Below are 26,780 nucleotides of genomic sequence, written 5' to 3' on the forward strand. Positions count from 1 at the left end.
GACAAGGCCCCCAGGCTCAATATCTATGGGAAGCCAGGGCAGAGCCGCCCAGAGAGCGTCACTCATGGACCCTGCTGCGTGACAGCTCCAGGGTCCTCCTTGCTGTGGACCAACTGGGGGTGGGCGCCTTCTACCGGAGGAGCCACATGAGCACGGTTGGAGGGGGGGGGCACGGGAGTGGGCCCAGTGGATGTGGGAGTGGCAGTGTCCAGCTGGGCAAGCATGCAGAAGAGCGTGCGTGGGGGCCTGTGCGAAGTGCAAGGGGGTGAGTGTGCCTGGAGGATAGACAAGCATGCCGGAAGGTGTGCAAGTGTGCCAGGGATATGAGTGTGCAGGGGGGATGTGCAAGTGTGTGGGTGAGGGTGCCCAGGACGTGCGGGAGAGGGGCCGAGAGTGTCTGGGGACGTGTGGGCGTGGGTGCCTGAGAACATAGGGGTGAGGGTGCCAGGGGACGTGTGGGAGAGGGTGCTTGGGGCCATGCAGGCGAGGGTGCCTGGGGATGTGCGGGCGAGGGTACCAGGGGCACATGGAGCTGGATGGGCCCATGTACGTTCATATGAAAAGCCCTGTGATTTCCCCAGGAAGGCGAGTGACGCCCGTGGTAACTGATGGGCCGTAAATCTCCCTGCTCCCCGCGACAGGAGCGGTGGGATATTTATGGTGGGCAGCCGGCTGCAATGCAGCTCGATATTCCCGGCCTTTCCCCCATGTGCCATTGGATTCCGTGTGGCCCTGGCAGGGGCAGGAGCTGGTGCTCAGACACCCCTGGTCTGGCCTGGGCTTCCCCAATGTCCCCCCCCCTCGCTGCAGCCCAGGGAAGGACGGTGCCAATGCAGCACCCCAGCCCCCGCCAGCGCCTGGCAAACCCGCCTGGTGCCCACCCGGGAGATGCCGGCTTCCCTAGGCGCTTTCCCAGACAGCTGCCAGCCTGGGGGGGCAACACGGGCCCCCATCGCTGCGGGAATCCTGATGCCCGTAGCCTCCCCCCATGCCCCAGCAGTGCCCCCCCGTGCCAGCTGGCCAGGCTGCCCCATAGCCCCCTTCAGAGCCGGGGGGGGGGGCAGGAGCCATGTGCCCGCTGCCAGCCCGCTGCCCCCTGGCCAGCCGCGGGGGAGGCCGGGCGGTGCTGGGCGAGGCTCGGAGGCGAGTCCCCCCGCCCGGCCCCAGCTGCAGCAGCGCTCTGAGCACAGGCGCTGACAGGTACCGTGCGGGGCGGGGGGAGCTGCCCGCTCCCAAGGCAGCCGAGAGCCCAGAGCATCCCTGGCTGCCGCTGCCGCCCGGCTCCGCTGCCTGCAGCCCCGGTAAGCGCCGCGCCTGCCCCTGCCTGCCCGCGCCGGGGATCCAGGGTCCCGCTTCCCTCCCCGGACCGGGCACTGGGGTTCCCGCTTCCCCCGCCAGCCCGGCGCTGGAGGGTCCCGTGTACCCCCCCCCCGGGCCGGGCGCTGGAGGATCCCGCTCCCCCCCCCAGCCGGGCGCTGGGGGGTCCCGCCCCCTCCCGGACCGGGCGCTGGGGGGTCCCGTGTCCCCCCCCCCCGGACCGGGCGCTGGAGGGTCCCGCTTCCCCCCCCCCAGCCAGGCGCTGGAGGGTCCCGTGTGCCCCCCCCCAGCCGGGTGCTAGAGGGTCCCGCTTCCCCCACCCCAGCCGGGCGCTGGGGGGATCCCGCCCCCTCCCGGACCGGGCGCTGGAGGGTCCCGCTGCCCCCCCCCCCGGGCCGGGCGCTGGGGAGCTGCAGCCGCCGCGCTTCGGGCGGATTCACCGGCTGCAAGTTCAACTTCCCGGCGCCGGCTGCCGGCTCCGTTCCCAGGCGCAACAGCGCCGGGGAGGGAAGTTCGCAGGGCGGCGGGGTGGGGGGGACGAGACTCCGCTTCCCCCGGGCCGGGCCGGGCGGGCCCCGCTGGGTCTGGCCCCGACGCGCAGGGCAGGGGGAAGCCGGGCTCCTGGCCGGGCAGGCAGGGCGGGGAGCCGGGGTCCCTCGCTCGCCCCGCGCCCGCCGCTCCCTGGCCCCTGGAAGCGCCGCGGGGCTGCGAGGAGGCGACGGACCGTCCGGAATTCGGGGTCTCTGATCAAGCTGAGCCGAGACCCCCCCAGCCCCCCCCCAAGAGGGGACAAGTGCAGCCTTGGCCCCAGCCCCAGGGGGGGATCCCCTCCCCGGGGGAACCCTCCTCCCCCTCGGCTCCCTGGTCCCCTCCTTCAGCCACACTTCGGTCGGCCCCGGCCCCAGGCCCCGCGACAGGGCCCAGCCTGGGCGGACAAGACCCTGGCAGAGCGGCCGGGGGCCCTGTCCGCTCGGAGCCGGGACTGTCCCGGGCGCAGGGGTGCTGCCCCATGGCAGAGGCTCGACGGGCAGGGGACCAATTCCAAGTGGCCGGGGTCCCTTTACGGCCCCCGCTTCCTCCTCCACAGTGACTGGGGCTCCACTGCTGCCAGAGCAGCGGGCAGTGGCTCCTTCGGGGCCACATCCTGCCTGCCGCCAGTGCCCGGGCGCTTGGTGCCAGGGCAGGGGGGAGGGCTGGGAGGGCGGAGCGCCAGCAGGATAAAAGAGCCAGACCCAAGCCTAGACCCCGGCGTGTGGGGGATGACCCTGCCCTGAGGGTCAGAGGGGGGGAGGAGAGGCCAGGCAGCCTGCCAGGCTGTGGAGAAAAGCCGGCAAGGCCGGGTCGTGCTCCGACTTGCTATGAGTGGGGGAGGGGAGGGGACCCTCCCCAGTTAACAGACTCTCCCCTCCCCCCAGGGACTGCTATCGGCAGGGGCTGCGGGAAAAGCCGGCGCTCTGGGTCCCTCGGCGGAGCTCCCTGGGGCCCGAGACATGAGCTCTGCCCCTCGCCCTCTGCCCTGAGCACCTGCCCCCGGAGCCGGGCCGCGGTGCCGGCCCTGGGCCCGGCAGCATGGAGAAGACCTACTCGCTGACGGCCCACTACGACGAGTTCCAGGAGGTGAGGTGTGCCAGCAAGTACAACAGCGGCACCCTGCCCAACGGCTTCAACCTCCAGCTCGGGGCCGGGGCCAAGAAGCCGCGCCGGGGGCTGCCGCGCTGGACCCGGCGCGAGATCTGCCTGCTCTCGGCGCTGGTCTTCGCGGCGGGCCTGTGCGTCATCCTGGGCTGCGTGCTGCTGCTCAAGTACCTGGCCATGGAGCGCGCCGCCTACTGCCTGGAGGGCTGCCAGGAGAAGAAGGCCTTCGTCAAGGCCTCCCTCTTCATCGCCAACAACATCGACCCCACCATCGACCCCTGCAAGGACTTCTACTCCTTCGCCTGCGGCAGCTGGCTCCACCGGCACAGCATCCCTGAGGACAAGCTGCACTACGGCATCATCGCCACCGTCGGCGAGCAGAACGAGGAGAAGCTCCGGCGGCTGCTCCAGCGCCCCGTCCGCAGGGGCTCCCGGGCCTCGGCCGAGAGGAAGGTCAAGGAGTTCTTCCGCTCCTGCCGGGACATGGGCGAGATCGACCGCCTAGGGCCGCGGCCCATGCTGGAGGTGATCGAGGACTGCGGCGGCTGGGACGGGCCGGCCACGGGGCGGCAAGCCCGCTGGGACTTCAACGAGCTGCTCTACAAGACCCAGGGCGTCTACAGCACGGCCGTGCTCTTCTCCCTCACGGTCAACCTGGACGACAAGAACTCCTCCCGCTACGTCATCCGGGTGAGTGAGGGACGCCAGGCCTGGGGCACAGGACAGCTGCAGCCAGGAGGCCTCTGGCTAGGGTCACTCGAGGTCTGGCTGGGTCTGTACTGGAACCGGACACCTCTCAGGAAGGCCCCGGGTGCTGCGGCAACAGGTTGGGTGACTCCTTGGGGCACTGCACTACAGTGGCTGGCCCCAGTGAGGCACTAGGGGGCGCTGGGCGGCAGGGCGCTGGGCGGCAGGGCGCTGGATGGGTGGCCCAGCAGGGGGCACTCTCCCCTCACAGTCAGGCCTGCCCCCAATGTGGTGCTAGGGGGCGCTGCCTGCAGAGCCTGGGGTGTATAACTCGCTAGGGGGCGCTCTCCATTCCCAGCCAGTGCCGCTCACGTGGGTTCCTCGAAGATCCAGTGGCCCTGCCCTGGGAGGCATCAGCCCTGCCGTGCTGTTTAGATCCCGGGAGTCCTGTCATTAGATCCTGCCTGTCTGAAACCCCCTGCCCCGCGGGCCACACTCAGCCGGACACAGGCGTCTCCTTCCTGTCCCAGCCGGGTCCCACCCCAGAGCGGGCTGCATTTCAGCAGGGGCTGAGGGGTGCCTATGCCTGGAGTGCGCTGTGGGGTCCCCAGGCTGGTGGGGCGAGTGCTCGCGCTGCGTGGGGAACGCGGCCCCTAACAAAGCTGCCCCCCTGCCATCAGCTCCCAGGGGAGAGGCGCTCGCACAAGGCAGTTCCCCCATGGGTGTAGCCCTGTACTGATAACAGACGGCTGCAAACGCCTGCGCCAGACCGGAGCCTGCCAGCCAGCGGCTCCAATCGCCCTCCACGCAGTGCTGAGGAACCAGCCAGCCTGGCTGCACCGCTCCCAGCCCAGCCCCGATCGCTCTGTGGGGCCCAGGGGGCTCAGCAAAGCCAGAGGTCATCCAGGCAGGTGGCACGGCAGCCTCCCCAATAGCTTTGCTGGAGCCCCTCACTCCCGACCCGCAGGCCCCTGCTACTTCAGCCCTGGGTTCCTTCCCAGCTCCGCCAATGCCCCTCACTCCCAACCCGCAGCCCCTGCTGTCCCAGCCTTTCTGGTCCTGGTTCCCCTCCTGGCCAGTCAGTCAGCAGCACTGGGGCCCTGTTCAAAGATCAGATGCTCCCATCCCAAACTCAGGTTAGTATCATTGATTGTCCCGTGGCCTCCTACCCAGCCAAGCTGCTAGATCTCTTCCCCGGCCCCCTAAGCCACGGGCCAGGCCCCACAGGCTGTAGGTGGGGGTGGACGCTGGTGACCATCCCAGCAGGAGCAGCCATGCCAGCAAATCAACACACAGATCAGGCCTGAGTGTCAGAGGCACCAGCCAGTCAAACAGGAGACACTGCCCAAAGCGCCTCCCTCCTCTCAGGGCAGAGCCCATGTGTCATGGGAGTCTGGCTCCCTGAGTCACTCTCCCCTGCAGCATCAAGAGATGTCACCTGCACGCCACAAGATGGGCCCTGTGGGTGGGGGTCACTCCCCCATATACAAGGAGCAGCCCCAGTTTTTCAGCTTCAAACAACTTGACTTTTCCATTAAGGAAAAACAATGAACCAAGAAAGAACCAAAGTAAAGTCTCATAGATTCCAAAGCCAGAAGGTACCATTGTGATCATCTCATCTGATCCCTCCCCCCGCATAGCGCAGGCTGGAGAATTGTCCCAGAACAATTCCTAGGGCCAATCTTCTAGAAAACATCCCCCCTGGGTTTAAAAATGGCCAGCGATGGAGAATGCACCATGACCCCTGGTACCACGGCTCTTGGTAAAGCTCTCCTGGGGGAGAGCGCAGTGTGGGTGTCTCATAGCGAGGCTGAGCTCCAAAGGGCTTCTGCCCCAGCACACAAGCCCAGCACTCAGACGTTTACAGCAAAGCGACTCCATGCACCACGGCTCACAGGGCCCTGGTCAGACGGGCGGGGAAAGCCCCAGTTCTGCTGCTCTGAACAGGAGCTGTGGGTGTATTGGAACACAACTGGGTTCACCGAGCGTGTCCCAGCTCTCCAGTGACAGCGCTCAGCATAGGGCCTCTGACACACAGCTGCACAGTTCCAGTTCCAGCCAGCAGAAGGCAGTGCAGACACACACTCAGCCCTACCCAGCAATGTCTCGGTCTTTGGCTCCCCCTACTGGTCTCACTTGACTCTGGAAGGCACACGCTGAATTGGTGTAAATGGGATGAGAATCCTGCCCGGCCCAGCTGGGTTGCTTGCGAAACAGGCAGCTGGTGCCCAAGAAATAGGGAGCAGGGGAAATTGACAAGCAGGGAAGCTGGCTTCTTGGCATGGGAGGAGGGGATCAGGACACTGGGCATTGTCCAGGCAGGAGGGGAGCTGGGGAGCTGCATGCAACATGTGCTGGCAGAATCAGGGGCACCATTTTGGCAGGAAAGGGCAGGCGGGCAGGGTTGGGTGCCTTGGCAGAGCTGAGGGTGGGGAGCCCAGGGCTGGGATAGTGGCTGGGGTGGGGGGAGGGCTGGGGGTCAGGATTAGGAGCAAAGGGTGAGCTGAGCTAGGAGCCCAGGGCTGGGCTATCAGGGGGCTAAGGGTCGGGATTGAGGGGCAATGGCAGAGCTGTGGGGGCAGGGCTGGGATATCAGGGGGCTGTGGGTCAGGAGTGGGGGACACTGGCCGATCTGTGTGGAGGGGAAGGAGTGCCCTGTGCTCCCCCCCTGCCCTTCCCAGCCTCTCCCCCTCCGAGCCCTTCAGTGACTCCGAAATGTAGAGAGCAAATGGAACCAGCGGGGCCCTGGCAGCGGATTGCGCCCCCGGCTGCGTGGCCATTCCCCGCCCGCCTCCGGAGCTCATTCCCCGCGCCGGGCCCCGAGCAGTGGCAGGAGCCGGCGCTGCTGGCGGGACTGTTTAAGACACAGGTGGCTCTATTCCCCTGGACACTGGTTCCCCGCTGCGGCCGGAACTGGCGGAGTCAGACGCACGGGCGGGGAGGTTCCAGGCGGGCTGGGCCGCTGGCTCCCAGCCTCCTCATTCTTGTCAAATTACCTTGGAAAACGAACCAGCAAGTGCGATTTGGCGCTAATTGCCTGCTCGGACACAGCCGGGGCTCGTGGGACGCCATGCTCGGCAACCGGCCTTTATTTGCATAGCAATGCCGGGCGCCACGCCGACGGAGAAGTGGCTTTTATACCCAAATTAATGTGACTTCTACAGGAGGGGACCTTCGGAAAGGCAATTTCCCTCCGCATAATTGCAGTGTTTAGCAAAACAGCATGGCAGGCAATTTTCCAGGCAATCGGCAGAGCCGTGCACGCAGAGGAGAGAGGGTGCATGTGCGTACGTGCTGGGGGAGCATCTGTGTGCACATACTGGGGGTGTGCTCTCCCACGGTGCGTGTGCATAGTGCGAGAGGGTATGGGTGCAGGCATAAGTGCACGGGGGGTGTGCACCCTGGGGAATGAGTGTGTAGACCCGCTGGGAGAGCATTGTGCACATTATGGGGGAGTGTGTGCGTGCACAGGAGGAGTGTGTGGGTGTGCCTATGTGTGCACTGGGCTGTGCAAACTATGTGAGTGTGCATGCTGGGGGGGCGTGCACACTGGGGAGAGTGCGAGAGTGTGCGTGCACTAGGGCAGAGTGTGCACGGGAGCGTGGCTGCGTGTGCCCTGTGTGCGTGCGGGTGTGGACACGCGTGCTGGGGGGGTGCACACTGGGGAGAGTGCGACAGCGTGTGCGCACTGGGGCAGAGTGTGCACGGGAGCGTGGCTGCGTGTGCCCTGTGTGCGTGCAGGTGTGGACACGCGTGCTGGGGGGGTGCTGTGGACGTGCTGGAGAAGTGGAGTGTCCTTTGGAGGTCTGCGTGCTCTGGCTCTAGGGGCCACGGCCTGGTCTGGGGAGTTTATGGCCAGGGCTGTGGTCAGTGGAGATGAGGGACCTCGGGGCAGTGGCTGGTCCCATCCCTGGCGCTTGCACCGAACGGAGCCCCCGCAGCGCCTGGGGGCTCAGACAGGAGCTTCCCTCCCGTCGGCTCCAGAGTCAGTGGGGCGGGGGGGCCCGGCTGAGCCCCAGGGCTCTGAGGAGCTGTATGGTGCGAAAGAGCACGGTGCCCTCTCGTGGCCACAGCGGGTAAAGGACCGCACTGGCCCCAGCTCCAGGGGGCGCTGTTGGAGCAGAGGGTGCAGCCGGGGCTGTAGGGGTGGGGAGGGGCTCTGATCTCGCCAGCACGTGGGTAATTAGCAGCTCTCTGGTGCTGGCCGTTCCCCTCCCCCGTGCTCGAGGAGGCTGTACCCGCTCGTATGGACCCCGCCTCATGCTGCTCCTGCGGGACCGGCCCTTTGCTCCCTGCTGCAGGCCGGCAGCGTGTGCCGAGCGCCCTGGGGTCTCCCCCCCACACACACACACACAGGGGATGGGAGGGTTTAAAGGGCCAGGCCTGGGGGGGTTTGCTGGGCCGGGACAGCATCAGTCCATGTGGCACACCTGGCTCTGGGGGGAGCTCTCTGCAGCTGACGGGTGGAGCTTGGCCCAGGGGTCTCTGCACATGCCCTGGGTCGGGAGAGCCCAGCCCCAGGGCAGGCAGCCCACAAGGGATGGCTGCTCAGGCTCCATGCCGCAGCGGGGTCGAGAAACAGGCCGGGCAGCCACTGGACAGACGTGGCCTCACTGTTACTATCTGTGTTACGGGAGCACCCAGAAATCAGGGCCCGGTCAGGCTGGGTGCTACACAGAGCGTGAGGGACTGCGCCTGCCCCGCCGAGCTCACAATCTAAACAGGACAGACTGAGGGTGGGAGGGGAAACTGAGGCACAGAAGGGCCGTGACCGGCCCAAGCAGGGCGGTGGGAACAGAAGCCAGGTCTCCTGAGTCCCAGCCCAGTGCCCTGCTCACTAGACGACTGGGACAGATTTACCTCCCCCCCCCGCCATTAATCCCCCCACCAAATGATTCAGCAAGACCAGCAGGCTCGGTTTGTTCCCAGTGCTGGTGCCGCAGTCACAGAGCCAGGCGAGCCCAGAGGGGTGGGGTTAGGGCGAACCATGCCGGCCGGGGCACAGAGGGCTGGAGAGCATTGCTCAGTACCATATGCTTCCCCAGCACCCTGCAGGTACCAGAGCCCCTGGCGAACACCAGGGTAATGCAGCCACTTCTGGGGAGGAGGACGGAAGGCACAGCACAACAGTAAAAGCCCCTGCGGCTTTAGGGGTGGTGAGCTGAGACCCAGCAGCTCCAGAACACCCCCATCCCCGCTGAGGCAGCCCCCCTCCCCCTCCCGGCGAGGTTAGAAGGGTCAGGCCGACCCAATGGGATAGATTAATTTTTTCAGTACAGCTGCTTGTCCCCGCGATTGATGGCAGGAGGGCAGCGCCATTAGCTGATTGCTTCTTCCCAGGAGAGACTCGCCTTTGAAAACTGGCCAGCGGGCGGGCGGTGGGCAGCAGGGCTGGGCTGGGGGGTGCCCCATGGGGCCGGCCTGGCATGGGCCCCTCCCCGGGGGCACTTTCACCCACCGAGTCATTACACAAAGGGGTCTGCTGGGAAATCAGATTCTGGGTGTGTATCAGGGAGAGGAAAAAATCCTGCCTCACTGGGACAAAGGGCTGGCAGGAGGAAGGCGGGGATGGGAGCTTGGAGCCAGCCTGGGGCAGGCTCCCGATATGGCGGGCGGGGGGGGGGCAGTTGAGGGGGCGGCAGGATCACGGAGGGGGTTTGCTGGGAGTCGGGGATCAGCTGGGGGTCAGGGTGGTTAAAGGGGCTGGCGGCTCGGCTGGAACGTGATGGGCTGTGGATAACGGACCCTTCGGAGGTCTGGGACGTACAGTTCAGAGTGGACTTTATTCACCCGCAAGCGCGCTGTGTGAGGGTGCCTGGAGCGCCCCGGACACACGCATGCTCCTTTGTTATTGTAGGGTCACCTGGGAACACTGGTTTGTTATTGTAGGGTTGATTAGTTGAAACGGTGCTTCAAAGGGCCAGTCCGTTATTGCAGGGTTGCTGGGAGGGAAGGAGGGGGTTGATCTGTTACTGGAGGAATGCTTAGAGGGCCGGTTCGTTATCGTAGGGTTGCTCAGGGGGACGGTCTATTATCATGGGATTGTTCAGGGGGCCGGTCTGTTATTGTAGAGTTGCTCAGAAGGCCGGTCCGTTATTGTAGGGTTGCTCGGGAGGTCTGGTCTATTATTGTGGGGTTGCTCAGAGGGCCGGTCCATTATCGTAGGGTTGCTCAGAGGGCTGGTCTGTTATTGTAGGGTTGCTGGGAGGGAAGGAGGGGGTTAATCTGTTACTGGAGGAATGCTTAGAGGTCCGGTTCGTTGTCGTAGGGTTGCTCAGGGGGACGGTCTATTATCATGGGATTGTTCAGGGGGCCGGTCAGTTATTGTAGAGTTGCTCAGGGGGCCAATTTATTATTGTAGGGTTGCTCAAAAGGCCAGTCCGTTATTGTAGGGTTGCTCGGGAGGTCTGGTCTATTATCGTAGGGTTGCTCAGGAGGCCGGTCTGTTACTGTAGGGTTGCTCAGGGGGCCGGTCTGTTATTGTAGGGTTGCTCAGGGGGCCAGCCTGTGGCTGGGGGGTGGAGCAGTGCTCAGCACCCTCCAGCCCAGCCAGCCGGCACTTTGAGGTGGACGACATGGTGTGGTCTGGCCCCCCCCGGCAGGGTGCGTTGATCGGGGAAGGACCCACCTGGGAGTGGGAGGGCTGAGCACAGGGGTGTGGACCATTGCCAGAAAGCCCCCCACGGGCCCTACCCAGACTGGCACGCGTGGTGGGGGGCGGGTAGGCTGGAGCCAGTCACGCCACAGGGCCCCAGAGCACACACAGGGGAGCCCCTCCCCATGTTGAATCTCCCTCCTGAGCCTCTGCCCTGGCAGCTGGACCTTCCTCCTGCCTGAGCCCCCGACAAAGCACATCCACCCGCCCCCTTCGCAGACAGCCCCCCCCCACCCTGCACGGCCACACAGGCTGAGCCCCCACCTCTCCCTGCTCCTCCATTAGCCGGGGAGGTGGGGCTCAGGGTACCCAGGCCGGGCACTAACACGGCTCCTCTGCTCTGTGGCAGATTGACCAGGACGGGCTGACGCTGCCCGAGCGAACCCTGTACCTGGGGCAGGACGAGGAGAGCGAGAAGGTGAGGGGGGGCTGGCATCGCCCGGGGGGAGGGGGCGGAGGGGAGGGGAGCAGCCCCTACCCAGCACCAGCTGCACCCGAGCCGGGTAGGGGTGAGGAGAGGCTGGCGCAGCTGCAGCGTCGCCAGCCACCAGAAATCATGAGTCAGACCCCAAAAGTCACCAGACTGGCCCCAACTATTAGGAGCGATTTTTAAACAAGTTGTGCTTGTCGGGCTCTTGTTTCATGTGTGGTCTCCCACTGCCTGGCCTCTGTGTGTGAGCTCCCCCTGCCCATCGTGTGTGTGTGTGTGTGTGTGTGTGTGTGTGTGTGTGTGTGTGTGATCTCCCCCTGCCCAGTGTGTGTGTGTGTGTATGTGTGTGTGTGATCTCCCCCTGCCTGTCGTGTGTGTGTATGTGTGTGTGTGATCTCCCCCTGCCCAGTGTGTGTGTGTGTGTGTGTGTGTGTGTGATCTCCCCCAGTCCGTCCTGTATGGGGCTGTGGGGTGTATGGGGGGAATGTGGAGGGTTGGTGGGGGGGGGGCAGGTATGAGGGTGTTTGGGGAAGTTACTTTGGCCCCCACCTGCCCAGCCACTAATTCTGCCCCCCGCCCCATACACACCTCGGCTCCTCCTGGCCCTTCACCCCTGGCCGGGGCAGGCGCCGCCCTGTCCTTGCGGGCTGCAGGTGGGGGCCAGGGGGCGGGGCTGATGGGCTCTTTAGCTCCGCCCTCCCGTGACACTGGAGGGGGCTGCAGCGGGGCGGGAGCTCTGCCCACAGCAGCTGACTGGTGGCTCAGCCCCAGGGGGCGGGCTCATGGGGGCAGGCAGCCAATCAGAAGGTTCAGAGGCTCTAGGGGGATTGGAGCTTCTGGAGCAGACAGGCTGAAATCCCGTCACCAGCAAAACGTCCCCCAAGAGTTGGGCAGCGGGGGGGGGACGTGACACCCCCCCAGACCCCACCCCCTGCTGCCCCCTCCCTGCCCCCCCTTCCCTCAGCCCTCACCCCCCCGGCCAGGCCTGACCCCCCCTTAGCCTCCCCCCCAGCCCCCGGCCAGGCCTGACCCCCTTAGCTTCCTCCCCACGGGGCCTGACCCCCCGGCCAGGCCTGACCCCCTTAGCTTCCTCCAGCCTCCCCCCCCCCCCCCCGCCAGGCCTGACCCCCCCCTTAGCCTCCCCCCCACCCCCCGGCCAGGCCTGACCCCCTTAGCTTCCTCCCCACGGGGCCTGACCCCCCCTTAGCCTCCCCCCCTCCCCCCGGCCAGGCCTGACCCCCCCCCTTAGCCTCCCCCCCTCCCCCCGGCCAGGCCTGACCCCCCCCTTAGCCTCCCCCCCACCCCCCGGCCAGGCCTGACCCCCTTAGCTTCCTCCCCACGGGGCCTGACCCCCCCTTCCCTCTGCCCCTCCCCCTGGCCAGGCCTGACCCCCCCCCTTAGCCTCCCCCCCACCCCCCGGCCAGGCCTGACCCCCCCCTTAGCCTCCCCCCCACCCCCCGGCCCGGCCTGACCCCCTTAGCCTCCTCCCCACGGGGCCTGACCCCCCCTTCCCTCTGCCCCTCCCCCCGGCCAGGCCTGACCCCCTTAGCCTCCCCCCCACCCCCCGGTCAGGCGTGACCCCTTGATCCCCCTGGGTCCGAGCCCCCCCCCCCCAAGGATGGAGCTGCCCCCCCGGGCCGGCTGACCCCTCGCCTCGTGCCCAGATCCTGGCGGCGTACCGCCTGTTCATGGAGCGGCTGCTGGGCCTGCTGGGCGCGGAGCATGTGGCGCAGAAGGCGGAGGAGATCCTGCAGCTGGAGCAGAGACTGGCCAACGTGAGTCCTTCCCAGCCCAGACCCGCTGGCCCGGCTGCCCCCATGGGGCTCCAGGGGTGTCACACAGGGCAGGGGAGGGGGGGCTCTTCGGGTACAAGTGGCCCCCAGCTTGCGAGGAACTAGCCCCCTACAGCCCCGTGGGGAAGGTGGGGGCCCAGCCAGGGCCCAGGGGGCAGTGCCCTCGCGTGGGTCAGCCCTTGGCACCTGGGTTCAACCCCATGCTAGCACTGAGCGCTGCTTGCCCAGCCTCCGGCCTCTCGGGGGAGCAGGTCGCAGCCCAGCGCACCCAGTGTGTGGGGGGGTCCCTGGGCGGGGCGGGGACATGCTGGGGGGCTGGTGCCTGGAGCCCGGGGCTGACTGGCGAGTCCCTGTTACAGGAAGCGGTCTCATTCCCCAGGCAGCAGCCCCTTGGCCTGCCCAGCCCCCCACAGCTTGCTTGCTGCCCATCCCCACACCCTGGCACTGCCCCGGGGCTGGGCACAGCTGGGCTGAGGGGCTTCCTGCTCCAGGGGCCCGTTAGCCTCCTGTGCTGAGGGGACACCGAGCTGCAGAAGGGAGATCAAAGGGCAGCAAAGTCTGACTGGGTTGCACCCTCCGCAGGGTGCAGGGAGAAGGGACCCCGCAGGATAGCGGGGAGCAGCAGTGAGCGCCCCAGGGTGGCATCCGCCCCCCACCATCACGTGGCTGGGGAATGAGTGAGGGGCCCCAGGCCTTTGCAGGGTCAGGGGAGCAGTGAGACCGGCGAGAGGGAACGCTTAGCCCTAGACTCCCTGCCCGTGGCTGGCCCCGTGGCACCCCCAGCCTGGAGGCTCAGGCAAAGCGCGGCCCTGATGCGTCTGTCCCGCCCAGATCACGGTCTCCGAGTACGACGACCTGCGCAGGGACATCAGCACCATGTACAACAAGGTGACGCTGGGGGAGCTGCAGCGCATCACCCCCACCGTGAGTACCCTGCCGGGGCGCTGGGGGAGGGACAGCCCAGCTGAGGTGCCCAGATAAATGCCCTCCTGGCTCGCCTCCTCCCCTGACAAGTCCATTCTGGAGGGCAGTGCCATCCGCACCAGTTCGGAGACTGCAGAGGGGCACTCAGACATGGGCCTCGTTAGGTCACTGCGGTGGGGCAAGCCCAGGCTGAATCACTGCCCGTGGGCCTGGGCCGGCCGCGGGGGGCTCTGGAGAAGGCGAGGCCCCTCTGGTCACAGTGCCCTCTCCCCCACCCCCCAGCTCAAGTGGAAGCGCCTGCTGGATCGGATCTTCCATGATAACTTCTCAGAGGAGGAGGAGGTGGTGCTGCTGGCCACTGACTACATGCAGAAGGTGTCAGAGCTCATCCGCAGCACGCCCAGCAGGTACTGGCCAGCGGGGCACGGCGGGCACTGCCAGGGGGCAGGGCTCTACCAGACGCCTCGTCCCACATGCTCCCTCCAGCTCCAGACACACGGCTGGGTAGCAGGGCTCTGTGGGGAAAGTGGTCTCTGGGACATGCCCTGGGGTCAGAGTGTGGTGGCCCCTCACTCGGGCACACAGGTGTGCTTGGAGCCTGGCAGCAGGTGGCAGAGGGGCAGATCCCAGCAGAAGCCCCGTCTCCTGCTCAGGCTTCCTAGCAAGGTGACGGGGAGGATGAGACCTTGACGGGCCTGGCTCAGGGCCGAAGGGGCCTGGCCAGGATTTCTGCAGTGGGGATTTGTGGGCGCGGCTCCTCCTCAGCCCAATCCCCTGCGTCTCCTGCCTTTGATCAGCTCCCTGGGCCAGGGGTCGTTTCCATACAGACAGGACAGCTCACTAATGGCCATTGATCTGCCGGGACTCGCCTGCCTCCTGAATGCCAATGGGCTGCTGCAGCTGTCTGCTGGGGCCAGGAGACCACCACATGCAACCCACCACCCCTGCCATGCTCACAGAGCTGCACTGCTCCATCCCCCCAACATGGCGAGCTCCCCCTGTCCTCCCCTCCAGCATGGCTGCAGGTAACTACCCCACCCCCACAGCATGCAGTGCCCTTTGCACTGTAGGCTCCCTCCATGCACAGAGGGATCCCTCCCCTCCCAGGCGTACCCGGCTACAAGCCGAGCACACGCCCCGGGATCCCCCTCAGCACGCACACAAACACCCCGTGGCCACCCAGAGGGACCCCCCTCCGCCAGCTCCCTCCTGCACCCCCCAGGGATCCCCACTCCTGGCCACGCACACACTGAGTGGAAAATAGCATTTCAGAGCTAATCAAATGCATTACAAATCACCCGGCTAAACCAATTCATTACACAGGCAATTCAGCCGTGCGCAGGTGCAGGGCGCCGAGCCAGCCGGCGTCTGGGCTTTAATGGGATATTCCCTGTCACAGAGTCCCCGGGCGATGCTCTGGAACTGCTCTCCACAAAGCCAGGCAGGACTTTCGGGAGCCTCCTCTCCCTCGGAGCAGCCTGTCTGCAGGGCAAGAAGCTCACACGGCTTCACCTCCTGGGTCTCTCCTTGGAGCATTCAGCATCCTCTGCCCCTCCGTGCGCTTCCCACAGCGAGTGCGCCCCAGCGGGGTCCTGGGGAAGCCAGAGGGTCCTGCCCCCCCACTCCGCAGTCAGACGTGACTCTCAGCCAGCCAGTAACACAGAGGTTTATTCGATGACAGGAACAGGGTCTAAAACAGAGCTTGTAGGTACCGCGAGCCGGACCCCTCGGCCGGGTCCATTCTGGGGGGCAGTGAGCCAGACCCCCACGTCTGCACTTCACTCCTCGTCCCCAGCCAGCTCCAGACTGAAAACCCCTCCAGCCCCCCCTCCTTTGCTCAGCCCCTTTCCCGGGCCAGGAGGTCACCTGATCCCTTTGTCTCCAACACCTTTAGCATCCCCTTGCAGGGGGGAAGGGCCGGGCCATTAGTTGCCAGGCGACAGAGGGTCGGCCAGAGCTGAGGCCCGCCCCCAGTATTCAGAGGGAACATTAAGAACAGCCCCACTTCGTCACATTCCCTAAAGCTGCATCTCAGACGCCCCAGTCCGGCTGGGCACCCCTGGTACCCCAGAGCTGGCAGCGAACACCTCGCAGACCCCCTGTAACAATGCTGGCTCTGGCGGGACCCAACTGAGAGGGTCAATTCAGGACAAATTGCTTGGAGCAGGGCAGTTACAGCCCCAGGCTGGGGTTTCTGCGCACACCAAGGCAAACCAAACCAGCCAGCCAGCCAGGACTTTGGTCTCACCCCACTGGCTAACCACAAGTCACACAAGCAATTCTCTTAGACAGGGGCGGCTCTAGACATTTCACCGCCCCAAGCACGGCGGCACGCCGCAGGGGGCGCTCTGCCGGTCGCTGGTCCCGCGGCTCCGGTGGACCTCCTGCAGGCGTGCCTGCGGAGGGTCCGTTGGTCCCGCGGCTCCACCGAAGCCTGCGGAAGGTCCACCGGAGCTGCGGGACCAGCGGACCCTCTGCACGCAAGCCGCCGAAGGCTGCCTGCCTGCCGTCCTCCCGGCGACCGGCAGAGCGCCCCCCGCAGCATGCCGCCCCAAGCATGCGCTTGGCGTGCTGGGGCCTGGAGCCGCCCCTGCCCTTAGATACTCCAGTTTCCCAGTATCACCACCAGTGCCACTCGTTATGGGGATGAATGGTTATGAAAACCAACACCCCAGTACAAGAAAAGAGGTTCTCTCGATCCCAAAGGACCAAGCCCCAGACCCAGATCAATATACAAATCAGATCTTATCCAAAAATCACACTGTTGCCAATCCTTTAGAATCTAAAATCTAAAGGTTTATTCATAAAAGGAAAAAGATCTAGATGAGAGCTAGAATTGGTTAAATGGAATCAATTACATACAGTGATGGCAAAGTTCTTGGTTCAGGCTTGTAGCAGTGATGGAATAAACTGCAGGTTCAAATCAAGTCTCTGGAACATCCCCAGCTGGGATGGGTCATTTGGTCCTTTGTGTAGAGCTTCCATTTGTAGCAAAGTCCCTCCAGAGGTAGGAGCAGGATTGAAGACAAGATGGAGAGGAGGCATCAGCCTTTTATAGCCTTTTTCCAGGTGTAAGAACATCTCTTTGTCCTTACTGTGGAAAATTACAGCAAAATGGAGTCTGGAGTCACATGGGCAAGTCCCTGCATACTTTGCTGAGTTAAGGCGTATCTGCCTTCTCTCAATGGGTCAATTGTGTAGCTGATGGTCCTTAATGGGCCATCCAGCAGGCTAGGCAGAGCTGACACCAACTTGTCTGGGGTGTCACCCAGAAGCAGAGCACAAGTTTGAAATACAGACAGTACAGAGCCAATATTCATAACTTCAACTACAAAAATGACACACACACACAGACAGCAGAATCATTACCAGCCAGCTATAACTTTGTCTTAGACACCTCATCTGACCCCTTTAGAGAAGATTTGGTGCCACTACAGGACCTTGGTTGCAACCATGTTCTATACGGTCCCAGTTCAAGTCAATAACGTGACACCCCCGTCTCCGAGCACGCTGGCCAGCCAGGGGTGCTAGCAGAGCCCAGGGAACTCCCTGCAACTAGGCTTTGGGAACGCCGCCACTTCCACCGTCACTCAAGGCAGGGAGATACTTCCTGGCGTCCCTGCTCCCCATTCGCCCCCCCTGCTCCCCACCCCATCCCGAGGCCCCTGAGGCAGAGGAGGGAGAGGCTCAGGCCCCCGGGGCTATAAAACATGCTCTCCCCCCGGCCGGTCCCCGTCTCTCTCCCTCCCAGGATCCTTCACAACTACATGCTGTGGCGCATTGTGGTGGTGCTGAGCGAGCACCTCTCCACGCCCTTCCGCGACGCCATCCATGAGCTCTCCAGGGAGATGGAGGGCACGGAGAAGCAGATGGAGCTGGACAAGATGTGCCTGAGCCAGGCCAACAAGCACTTCGGCATGGCCTTGGGGGCCCTCTTCGTGGAGGAGTATTTCTCCTCCTCCAGCAAGGCCAAGGTAGGCACGGTGGGTGGGGTGGGCTGGGAATCCCCCCCGGATCCATCCAGGCTGGGGAGAAGCGGGAAATCCCACCAGTGACCAACCCCGGGCCAGTGAAACACAAGACAGGAGCGGCGCATCTTCAGGCCAAAAGCCCAGTGGTTGGCGGCGTGCTCAGGGCCCGGTCCTGTTACCCAGCAACCACTGGGCGTGGCTTAAGCCTTTTGTGGGCGTGGCAATGATGGAGGAAGCAGCTGTGTAGGGGAGGTTCGTACCCACCCTGGGCCCAGTGCCCTGGGTGTGTGCTACGAGGAACCCTGGTAAGGCCGTGACCCGGGCGCGGTTGTGCCGAGCAGGTGCAGCAGCTGGTGGAGGATATCAAGCACACCCTGGATCAGCGGCTGGACGAGCTCGACTGGATGGATGAAGAGACCAAACGCGCGGCTCGAGCCAAGGTGAGGCACCAAGGGGCCAGCCAATCGCAGCATCCATGGCTTGGGGCACTCCCAGGGGAGCTGGGGTGTGGGGGCTGGAGCTCAGACAGCGAGGGGGGCTCTGAACTGCGTGGGCCACAGGCGGCCTCGCCAGTCCCAAAGTTGGGCAAGTGGGATTCTCCAGCCAGGAGAGGGAAGCTCTGCTGCCTGGCGGCCAACCCATAAGGGCCCCGCACCCACGCAGAGTGCAGCCCTGCTCGGGACTGGCTGGGCCTGTCCACGCCACGCGCCCAGACCTGGCCAGCCACGGCCACACAGACGGTGCTGCCATCCGGCTGCTGCAGCCACAGGCCAGTGCCTCCATGCAGAACTGGGGCTGGGACTCACCTCGCCCCTTCCAGCACACGGGCCTCTGCCCAGAGAGCTAGAGCAGCAGCGCCGCAGTCTATTGTTGCCTCCAGCAGGGGGCGGCGCTGTGCTCAGACACAAGCCCATCAGCCCCGTGAGATCAGGGCAGGCTCGGACCAGGGCATGTGCACTCCTTGCAGCTCCAGTACATGATGGTGATGATCGGGTACCCGGACTTCCTGCTGAAACCAGACGCCATCGATAAGGAGTACGAGGCGAGTGTGCGAGGGGCCCGCGCTGCACCCCTAGAGGGACCATCTGCACACCCAGGCTGGGAGAGATCCAGCAGTGCCCCTCCCTTTCTCCTGCTCTAGCCAGCGGCCCCTGGCCTGCCGTGGCCCTGGCCCTGGCCCTGGCCGGACTCCCTGGCCAGCAGGCGCTGCTGCTCTGTCAGCCTGTGGCAGGTGTCTTGCTGGGGGCTGTGATCAGCGGGTCATGAGGCTCAGGACCCTCCCAAAGTCCTTTGCTCCCTGTTCCCCTGGCTCTGGCTGAGCCACCTCCACCCTCACGCTAGCCCCACCCCCACAGCAGTGATTTACATGGCTACCGTCACATGGGCGTGCAGGGGCACACGCTCTGTCAGCAGGTGCGCTCTCAGGCGCCGCCACCAGAGGGAGACACTCGTGCACATGCTCAGTGTGGTACGGGACCCTCCATCCATCCTAGGTCCCTGTCCGGGGGATGGGGATGAGCCTGCATGCAGACCAGGGAGCCTCGGAGCTACAGCGAGCGCAGGGGCTGGGAGTCTGCTGGGGGGGACGGGCCATCCTAGCTCTGGCTCCTGGTCCCCTCTTGGGGCAGGAGGGCTGGCTAAGAAGGGGAGTCCCAGGGAGAAACCCCCTGCCCTTCCCCGCCTGAGCTGGGCTGTGTCCCCGCCGCAGTTCGAAGTCCACGAGAAGACGTATTTCAGGAACATCCTCAACAGCATCAAGTTCAGCATCAAGCTGTCGGTGAAGAAGATCCGGCAGGAGGTGGACAAGTCTGCGTAGGTATCCATCGCCCTGGGGCCTGCGCTTTGCCCCTCCAGAGGGGATGGGGCAGGGGCAGAAGGGGGTGAGAGCAGAGTCGGCCGAGGGTCTTTAGGGGTCCCTCTATGAGGGGAGGGACCCACAACCTGTGGGCACCATCTGAGCTCTGGCATGTGCTCTGAGTGTGGCCAGCCCCTGGCTGCCGGCGCCGGTTCAAGCCCCGCTCAGCCGGCTCGGCGAAAGACAACGGCGTGCGCTACGCCGGCTGCTGCAGGAGGCCCTGCTCCGTGTGGCCAGGAGCCCCCTTGTCCCCAAAGAGGTTGCTGCTGGGGCCCTGGGGTCCAGCCCCCCCCATTGCTCCTCTCCCTGGAAATCAAGGGGCCCCACCTCAGCCAAGGCATTTCCCCAGGGGTGTGGCGGCCTCTAGTGGTCAGTGTGCGCACAGGCAGGCAAATGCCTCACCGCTTGTGCCCACCTGCCACCTGGAGGGCGAGCGAAGCCCTGGCGTCTGCAGGGGCATCTGGGCTGAGGTCGGGGCACAGGGGCCGAGCCTTCCTGTCAGGCTGGCTGATCGAGGGGGTGGTGACCCTGCCCGGATCCAGCAGCATGTGGCCCCCACAGCTGTCGCAGGCACCGACCTGGACTGGCCCCTCTGAGCACGGGGGCCCGTGCCCGGGGGGGAGGGAGGCCAGGCTGGAGCCTAGCCTGGCACCATCCTGTGGGTATTAGGGGTCAGAGGCTGCCCCGCCCGGCACTGTCCTCTCCCAGTTCCCCCCTGGCCACAGCACATGAGCAGAGACTCCCCTGTGTGCTGGGGGGGGCGGGGGGAGCTGGGGGGGCCCAGGGGCTGATCTCGGTGTCTCGGCTGTCTCCTTGCAGGTGGCTGCTGCCCCCGCAGGCCCTGAACGCCTACTACCTGCCCAACAAGAACCAGATGGGTACGGCCGCATCCGGCATTCCCCGGGCGTCTGAACACGTCTGCTCTGAGTCACGGGGAGGAGGGGGGGGTACATCAGCCAAGCTAGGGTGTGACTGGGACTGAAATAGTAATGGGGGGGGGGGCTGCGGGTTGAAAGGGAGGGAAATTGGCAGAGGTGGGGAGCTGGGGGCAGGGGCAGGATAGCAGGGGGCTGGGGACATTGGCGGAGGTGGGGGCAGGGCCAGGATAGCAGGGGGCTGGGGGCATTGGCAGAGCTGGGGAGGTGGGGGCAGGGCCAGGATAGCAGGGGGCTGGGGGCATTGGCGGAGGTGGGGGCAGGGCCAGGATAGCAGGGGGCTGTGGGTCAGGATTGGGGGGCATCGGCAGAGCTGGGGAGGGGCAGGACAGAGCACGGCTGCCTCAGGGAGCTGGGGGCTGACCCACGCCGTGGTGTATTTGTCCAGAGCTGGTGGGTGAGTTTGGGTGTCAGTAAGAGCCCTGTGTGCCTGGCCCAGGCGGGGTCCCCTCGCTGTGATCTGGCCCTGCTCGGGGTGAGAGGGCAGTGGGAGGTGCCCCCTCCCCATAACACTCCCTCCTCTCCCCACAGTGTTCCCCGCCGGGATCCTCCAGCCCACGCTGTACGACCCCGAGTTCCCGCAGTGAGTACAGGGCCCTGCAGGCACCGCCCACCACTCCGACCCCCCGCCCCGCCAGCGCCAGGGGGGCAGGGGATGGGGGGTGCATGGTCGGGGCAGGGAGCACCCCTTGTGCCTGTGGAGAATCCCAGCCCTGGGGTAGCTCAGAACTGCCCCCGCTGGGCTGGGCCCAGCCAGAACCACCTCTCGGGCTGCAGACACCCAGGTCAGTGCCCTGCCGTGGGCTCGAGTCAGCCTCTCACTTGCCCGCTGCTGATAGCGGGTGTGTGTGTGTGCGCGCGTGCCCGCTCAGATCCCCCCATTGCTGATGGGGCAGTGTCCTGGGTGGGGGGATGTTCTCAGACCCCCCTCCCCAATTGCTGATGGGGTCGTGTCTTGTCTCCTCCTGCCAAAAGGTCCCTGAACTACGGTGGAATTGGCACCATCATTGGGCACGAACTGACCCACGGCTACGACGACTGGGGTGAGCCTCCTTCCCCCGCATGGGCCAGAGCTGGGACCCACGAGTGCCCGCCCTGAGGCGTGGCGCCTGTTCGCTGGGGTCGGGGACGGGGCTCGGGGGTGAAGGAGATGCAAAGGGCCAGGTGGCAGCTGCATGGGCTGAGCCCTGGGCAGCCTCGGGAGCAGCGCCTCCCTCTGGCTGGTCCAGGAGCGGCGCCTGGCCCTCGGCCGACAGCGCACTCACTGCCAGGGCCTGGCAAACAGCTCCCTACGTGGCCCTCAGTCACTGGGGGGCTGAACCAGCCGGGGACAGGGAGCCAGGACTCCTGGGTTCCAATCCCAGCTCTGTCCCCTGAGCCCCTTCCACCCGTGCCGTGTGCCCGCAGGGGGCCAGTACGATCGGCACGGGAACCTGGTGCATTGGTGGACGGATGCCTCCTACAGCAAGTTCCTGAAGAAGGCCCAGTGCATCGTCAACCTGTACGACAACTTCACCGTCTACAACCAGCGGGTGAGCCCGGGGCACCCCTCGCTGCCAGGGGAGTGGGGCCAGGGCGCCCCTCGCTGCTGGGGGTCTGGCCTGGGGTGCCCCTCGCTGCCGGGGGAGCGGCGCCGGCCTGGGGCGCCCCTCGCTGCCGGGGGTCTGGCCTGGGCCCGGGGCACACCTCACTGCCGGGGGACATTCACCTGGGCCTGCCCCAGATCGCTCCCCCGCAGCACATGGGCTCATAAGGGCTCTGCTCTGACCAGGATACTGAGGCACAGACCGCAGCAGCCAGAGCCAGGCAGGGTGCGGGGGGAGAGCAGGGGCTCTGGGTTGTGTCTCTCTGACCCCGCTGCAGTGATTGGAAGGGGCAGTTCATCTTTCTTTCTCTGCCATCCATAGTATCTATGTCACAAGGGGGAGGGTGCTGGCTCCCGGCGATGCAGCCCTCCCCCCAAGCGCCCCTCCATCAGCCAGCGCCCAGGGGCTGATCCCCTCAGGCTGGCCTCCTGGAGATGGGCTGGTGGGGGCAGGAGCTGAGCCTGGGAGCCAGGTTGGTGGGGCAGGGGCAGGGATGGCCCCCAGTTTGAGGTGGAGTGTTGGAGGGCTGGGGGTGCACCCGACCAGGGCCGTGTGAGCCCCCTGCTCCTCTCCCCACAGGTGAACGGGAAGCACACGCTGGGGGAGAACATCGCCGACATGGGGGGGCTCAAACTGGCCTACTATGTAAGTGACGGAGTGCGCCCAGCACCCCTAGCCCCTCTGCCCCCCACCCCGGGTCATGGAGAATGGCCGGGGGGGGGGAGGGACCTGCAGGACAGCGACCGGAGAACGGGGGTGGGGGGGATCTGCAGGGCAGTGGTGGGGAGAGGGACTGCGGGGCAGCGACCAGAGAACGGGGGTGGGGGGGATCTGCAGGGCAGCAGCTGACTGGGAGGAGGCTGTGCTGGTGTTACTCTAGTCTAGGGGACCCCGCACCCACCCGGGCTTGGGAGCAGAGCACAGCGCCCCCTCCCCCTCCGGGGGGCCCCATGGCCACCAGCTGCCCCTCTGCCTCAGCTGGGAGAGGCCGTGACCCTCCTGCTACCCCCAGCCAGACCCATTGCCCCATTTCACGGCTGCTGGGCCCAGCCTGAGGCACCTGGGACAGAGAGGGGGCAGCCGGGGGTGGGAAGCCCCCCGCAGTACGTGTGCCTGTGTTTTGCAGGCCTATCAGAAGTGGGTGCGGGAGCACGGGCCGGAGCACCCCCTGCACCGCCTGAAATACACCCACGACCAGCTCTTCTTCATTGCCTTCGCCCAGGTAACGCCCCGCCACCAGGGGGTGGTAGTGCCCGGCGAGGGGCCCAGAACCACCGCCACGCTGCCTCCGCCCTGCCAACCCTGGGCTCTCCGCCCCCAGCCCCCTGGCACCCCGGCCCTGGTCTCTCCTGAGCAGAAATGACACAGGGGGAGTGGGGGGTTAGATGGGGACAATGCTCACGCCTCTCCCTCTGCCCCAGGGGCTGCAGGGTGGGGAGCAGGGGGGTGAATGGGGACCGGGGACGCCAGGAACCATCTCCCTGCCCTGAGTGACGGTGGACGCGGCAGCGTTCCCAAGCCTAGTTGCAGGGAGTTCCCTGGGCTCTGCTAACGCCCCCGGCTGGCCGGCGTGCTCAGAGACGGGGGGGTCTGCGCGGCGTTCGCTGCCAGCTCTGGGGTACCAGGGGTGCCCAGCCAGACTGGAGCCTCTGAGATGCAGCTTTAGGGAATAGCCCATTAAAGCCCAGACGCCGGCTGGCTCGGTGCCCTGCACCTGCTCCCCTGGGGCAAGGCTGGGACCCACCCAACTTGTTTCACCTCCGCCTGCTCCGCTCTGGCCTTCCCCTGTCCTGCAGATCCTGCTGGGAGACCCTTGTCCTGGGACAGCTGAAAGGCCCTGGCTGCCTCGCTGACCTGGCCCCTGCCAGTCTCCGCTCTGCTGCTGGGGGGGCCTCTGCTCCCCTCAGCTCCCCCCGGCTGTGGTGCTCATCCACAACCCCCAACCCTTCGCCCCCCCAGCTGTGACGCTCACTGTGGCTTCTCCCCCATCTGCAGAACTGGTGCATCAAGAGGCGCTCGCAGTCCATCTACCTGCAGGTGCTGACCGACAAACACGCCCCGGAGCACTACAGGTACCTGGGGCTGCTGCACCTGCTGGGTGTGGCCACTAGGAGGGGTGGCGAGTCCCTGCCCTCTGCCTCGGGACCCCCAGCCTCTGCACGTGGGTTTGGCTGGAAGCTCCTCGGGGCAGGGCCCAGCTCCACCTGGGGCTCGAATTGTCCTGAGCACGCGGTCGGAGCAGCCGGCCGGCCAGCAGGGGGCGCAGGGAGCACAGGCCTGGGGCCAGTGGGCCCAGGGCAGGCAGGAGGGAGGGCAGCGGGTGCCCTGCCCCAGTGAGGACGAGAAAGGGTTAAACCAGTCCTTGCACTGGGCAGACTGGGAGCGGAGGGGCACATGTGCTGGGGTCTCTCGGGCCAGCCTGACTGCTCCTGCCCTGGGGCCAGGCCCCCCTGAGCCCACGGGGTTGTGGGGCAGAAGAGGCTGCGGCAGGTCCGGGTGAGGGCACCCAAGACGGGTGAGCCAAGGCCAGGGGCTTGGAGTGGGGTCCCCGGCTGGAGCGCAGGCCAGGCCAGCAGGGGGCAGCACAAGGGCTGGCACTGGGGCTTGGACCTGAGTGTGCCCTAGGTTGGCGGCCCAGAGGCTGCCCCTCCATGGGCACCAGCCAGTGGCCCCTCCTCACTGTCCATACACCAGGGCAGGGATTCACCCTGGTTCTGCCCACTCCCCACTGGGCTCACGCCCCGACCTACAGGACAGTGCTGCTAACAGCTGCCTCCTCTCGCTTCAGAGGTGGCTGCATTGCTGTGCCAGGTGCGGCGCTGCCCTCGTCGGGCTGCCAGCCCCCCTTTCCTGAGCCCTCTCTCCACTCCCCAGGGTGCTGGGCAGCGTCTCCCAGTTTGAGGAGTTTGGCCGGGTCTTCCACTGCCCCAAGAACTCACCGATGAACCCAGCTCACAAGTGCTCCGTGTGGTGAGCGCCGGCGCCCCGTGGCCATGCCTCCCGCTGCCCTTTGCCTTGCGTGTGCCAAGCCGTCCGGCTGAGCCTGCTGCTTCTCTCTGCCATCCGCCTGCCCGCCAGCGAGTCTCCGGGGAGAGCCGCCGGGCTCCTGTGCGGGGCCGGGGCTCGCAGGGACAGATGCCGGACAGAGCTGCAGACGAGGTGGCGAAGGCTCCTCTGGCCAGTTCCTCGGGGGCCGATGTGACAGGCAGCAGGGAAACTACAGACTGGGTCCACTTCCAGCTGGGTGGGTCCTGCCTCCATCCCCCTCCCCTGGGCCTTGGAGCCAGCCCCCCTCCTCTGGCTCCCCATCGGCGAGCCAGGAGCCGGCCCAGTGAGCCCTGCCTGCGGCGCAGCCCGGGGGAGGGGGATCCCCAAAACCGTCGAGGGGCAGCGGGAGGGACCAGGCCTGGGGGAGGCAGGGGATAGGGCCCAATGCTACTGGCACGGAGGGGCCGTGTCTCAAAGCGGCTGGAAGATCCCACGTTTGGAAGCAAACGGTGCCCGTCCCAGGGCAGAACGCGGTGGCTGCGGCCCACGCCCCGTTCACCCAGCTCCCAGCGCCGCGCCATGCTCAGAGCTGGCCACAGGCCTGAGCCAAGGCCCCCAGGGAAGCAGCCTGCCAGCGCAAAGGCCCCCGTGTGCTCGGGCCCCAGGAAGTTGTAGGGCTGGGCTGGGAGGTTCCAGGGGAAATCCCCCTGAACAGCGCCAGCTGCCAGTGCCGCCAGCACCATGCCAACGGCTGCGGCATGGGTGGCAGCGGCTGGGCTGCGGGCAAAGAGCTGGCTCCACCCCCTGCCATCGGCACTCCTGGGCACTGACTCGCCCCTCACCCCCGCAGCAGTACGGAGCTCGCCCCAGTGCAGTGCCGCCCGGCAGCACAAGGAGGCGCCGTTGGGTTGTCAGGCAGCTGCCTGAGCCCAGGAGGCCCCAGCGCTGCCCTGGCTGCCCCAGCCAGGAGGGGGAGCCAGGTCGCCCCCGGGCGCGGTGCCTCTTGTACAGAATCGCTGTGTGTGTCGCTGCTCGGTGTGCTCAATAAAGCCGGCGCTGTACGGGTGGGTGGCTCGGTGCAGGGCAGCTCGGGGGGGGGAGGCGGGAGCCACCCCAGCCTGCAGCTTCAGCCCCACACAGCCCCACTGCTGCACTGGCTCGGGGGGGGGACGACGACACACACACCAGCCTCTGGTGTATCCCCCCAACACACGCAGTGCCTTCTGGAGTATACCCCCCGGAGTCACCCCTGGAGTCCCTCACCCCCCCCCCAGCACAGAGCGCCCCCTAGTCCATCCACCCCCCCCCTCACACACACACACAGCGCCCTGGAGTCCCTCACCCCCCCCCAGCACAGAGCGCCCCCTAGAGTCCATCCACACACACCCCCCCCACACACACAGCGCCCTGGAGTCCCTCACCCCCCCCAGCACAGAGCGCCCCCTAGAGTCCATCCACCCCCCCCCACACACACACAGCGCCCTGGAGTCCCTCACCCCCCCAGCACAGAGCACCCCCTAGTCCATCCACCCCCCCACACACACAGTGCCCTGGAGTCCCTCACCCCCCCCCAGCACAGAGCACCCCCTAGTCCATCTCCCCCCCCCACACACACACAGTGCCCTGGAGTCCCTCACCCGCCCCCAGCACAGAGCACTCCCTAGAGTCCATCCACCCCGTGGAGTCCTTCCCCCTCCACACAGCATCCCCTGGAGCTCATTTTGCCCCCCCACCCCGCCAGCATCTCGTGGAGCCCATCCTCCCCCACAGCACCCCCTAGAGTCCAACCACCCAAACACAGTGCGCCCCCTGCAGTCCTTCCCCCTCCACCGCACCCCTTGGAGATCATTTCCCCCCCCCCCAGCATCCTGTGGAGCCCATCCCGCCCCACAGCACCCCCTAGAGGCCCCTCCCCCACATACAGTGCCCCCTGGAGTCCTTCCCCCTCCACAGAGCATCCCTTAGAGTCCACCGCACCCCCCCCATAGCACCCCCTGCCCCCCC

General features: G+C 66.1%; 1 protein-coding gene across 1 annotated transcript; it reads left to right on the forward strand.

Annotated features, from left to right (window-relative positions):
• The first annotated feature begins 1,172 nt into the window (after positions 1 to 1,172).
• ECEL1 (endothelin converting enzyme like 1) lies at positions 1,173 to 25,469 on the forward strand. The gene is made up of 18 exons (XM_045030815.1): positions 1,173 to 1,301; positions 2,733 to 3,642; positions 10,644 to 10,712; positions 12,389 to 12,499; positions 13,349 to 13,441; positions 13,724 to 13,848; positions 17,193 to 17,415; positions 17,754 to 17,852; positions 18,380 to 18,454; positions 19,121 to 19,224; positions 20,087 to 20,145; positions 20,734 to 20,785; positions 21,178 to 21,245; positions 21,610 to 21,734; positions 22,368 to 22,433; positions 22,915 to 23,010; positions 23,784 to 23,860; positions 24,663 to 25,469. Exons 2-18 carry the CDS (start codon positions 2,887 to 2,889, stop codon positions 24,760 to 24,762), a joined length of 2,298 nt encoding a protein of 765 aa, XP_044886750.1. The 5' UTR covers positions 1,173 to 1,301; positions 2,733 to 2,886; the 3' UTR covers positions 24,763 to 25,469.
• Positions 25,470 to 26,780: the final 1,311 nt, after the last annotated feature.

The sequence above is a fragment of the Mauremys mutica genome, chromosome 9, assembly GCF_020497125.1.
Source record: "Mauremys mutica isolate MM-2020 ecotype Southern chromosome 9, ASM2049712v1, whole genome shotgun sequence".
In the NCBI taxonomy this organism is placed as follows: domain Eukaryota; kingdom Metazoa; phylum Chordata; order Testudines; family Geoemydidae; genus Mauremys; species Mauremys mutica.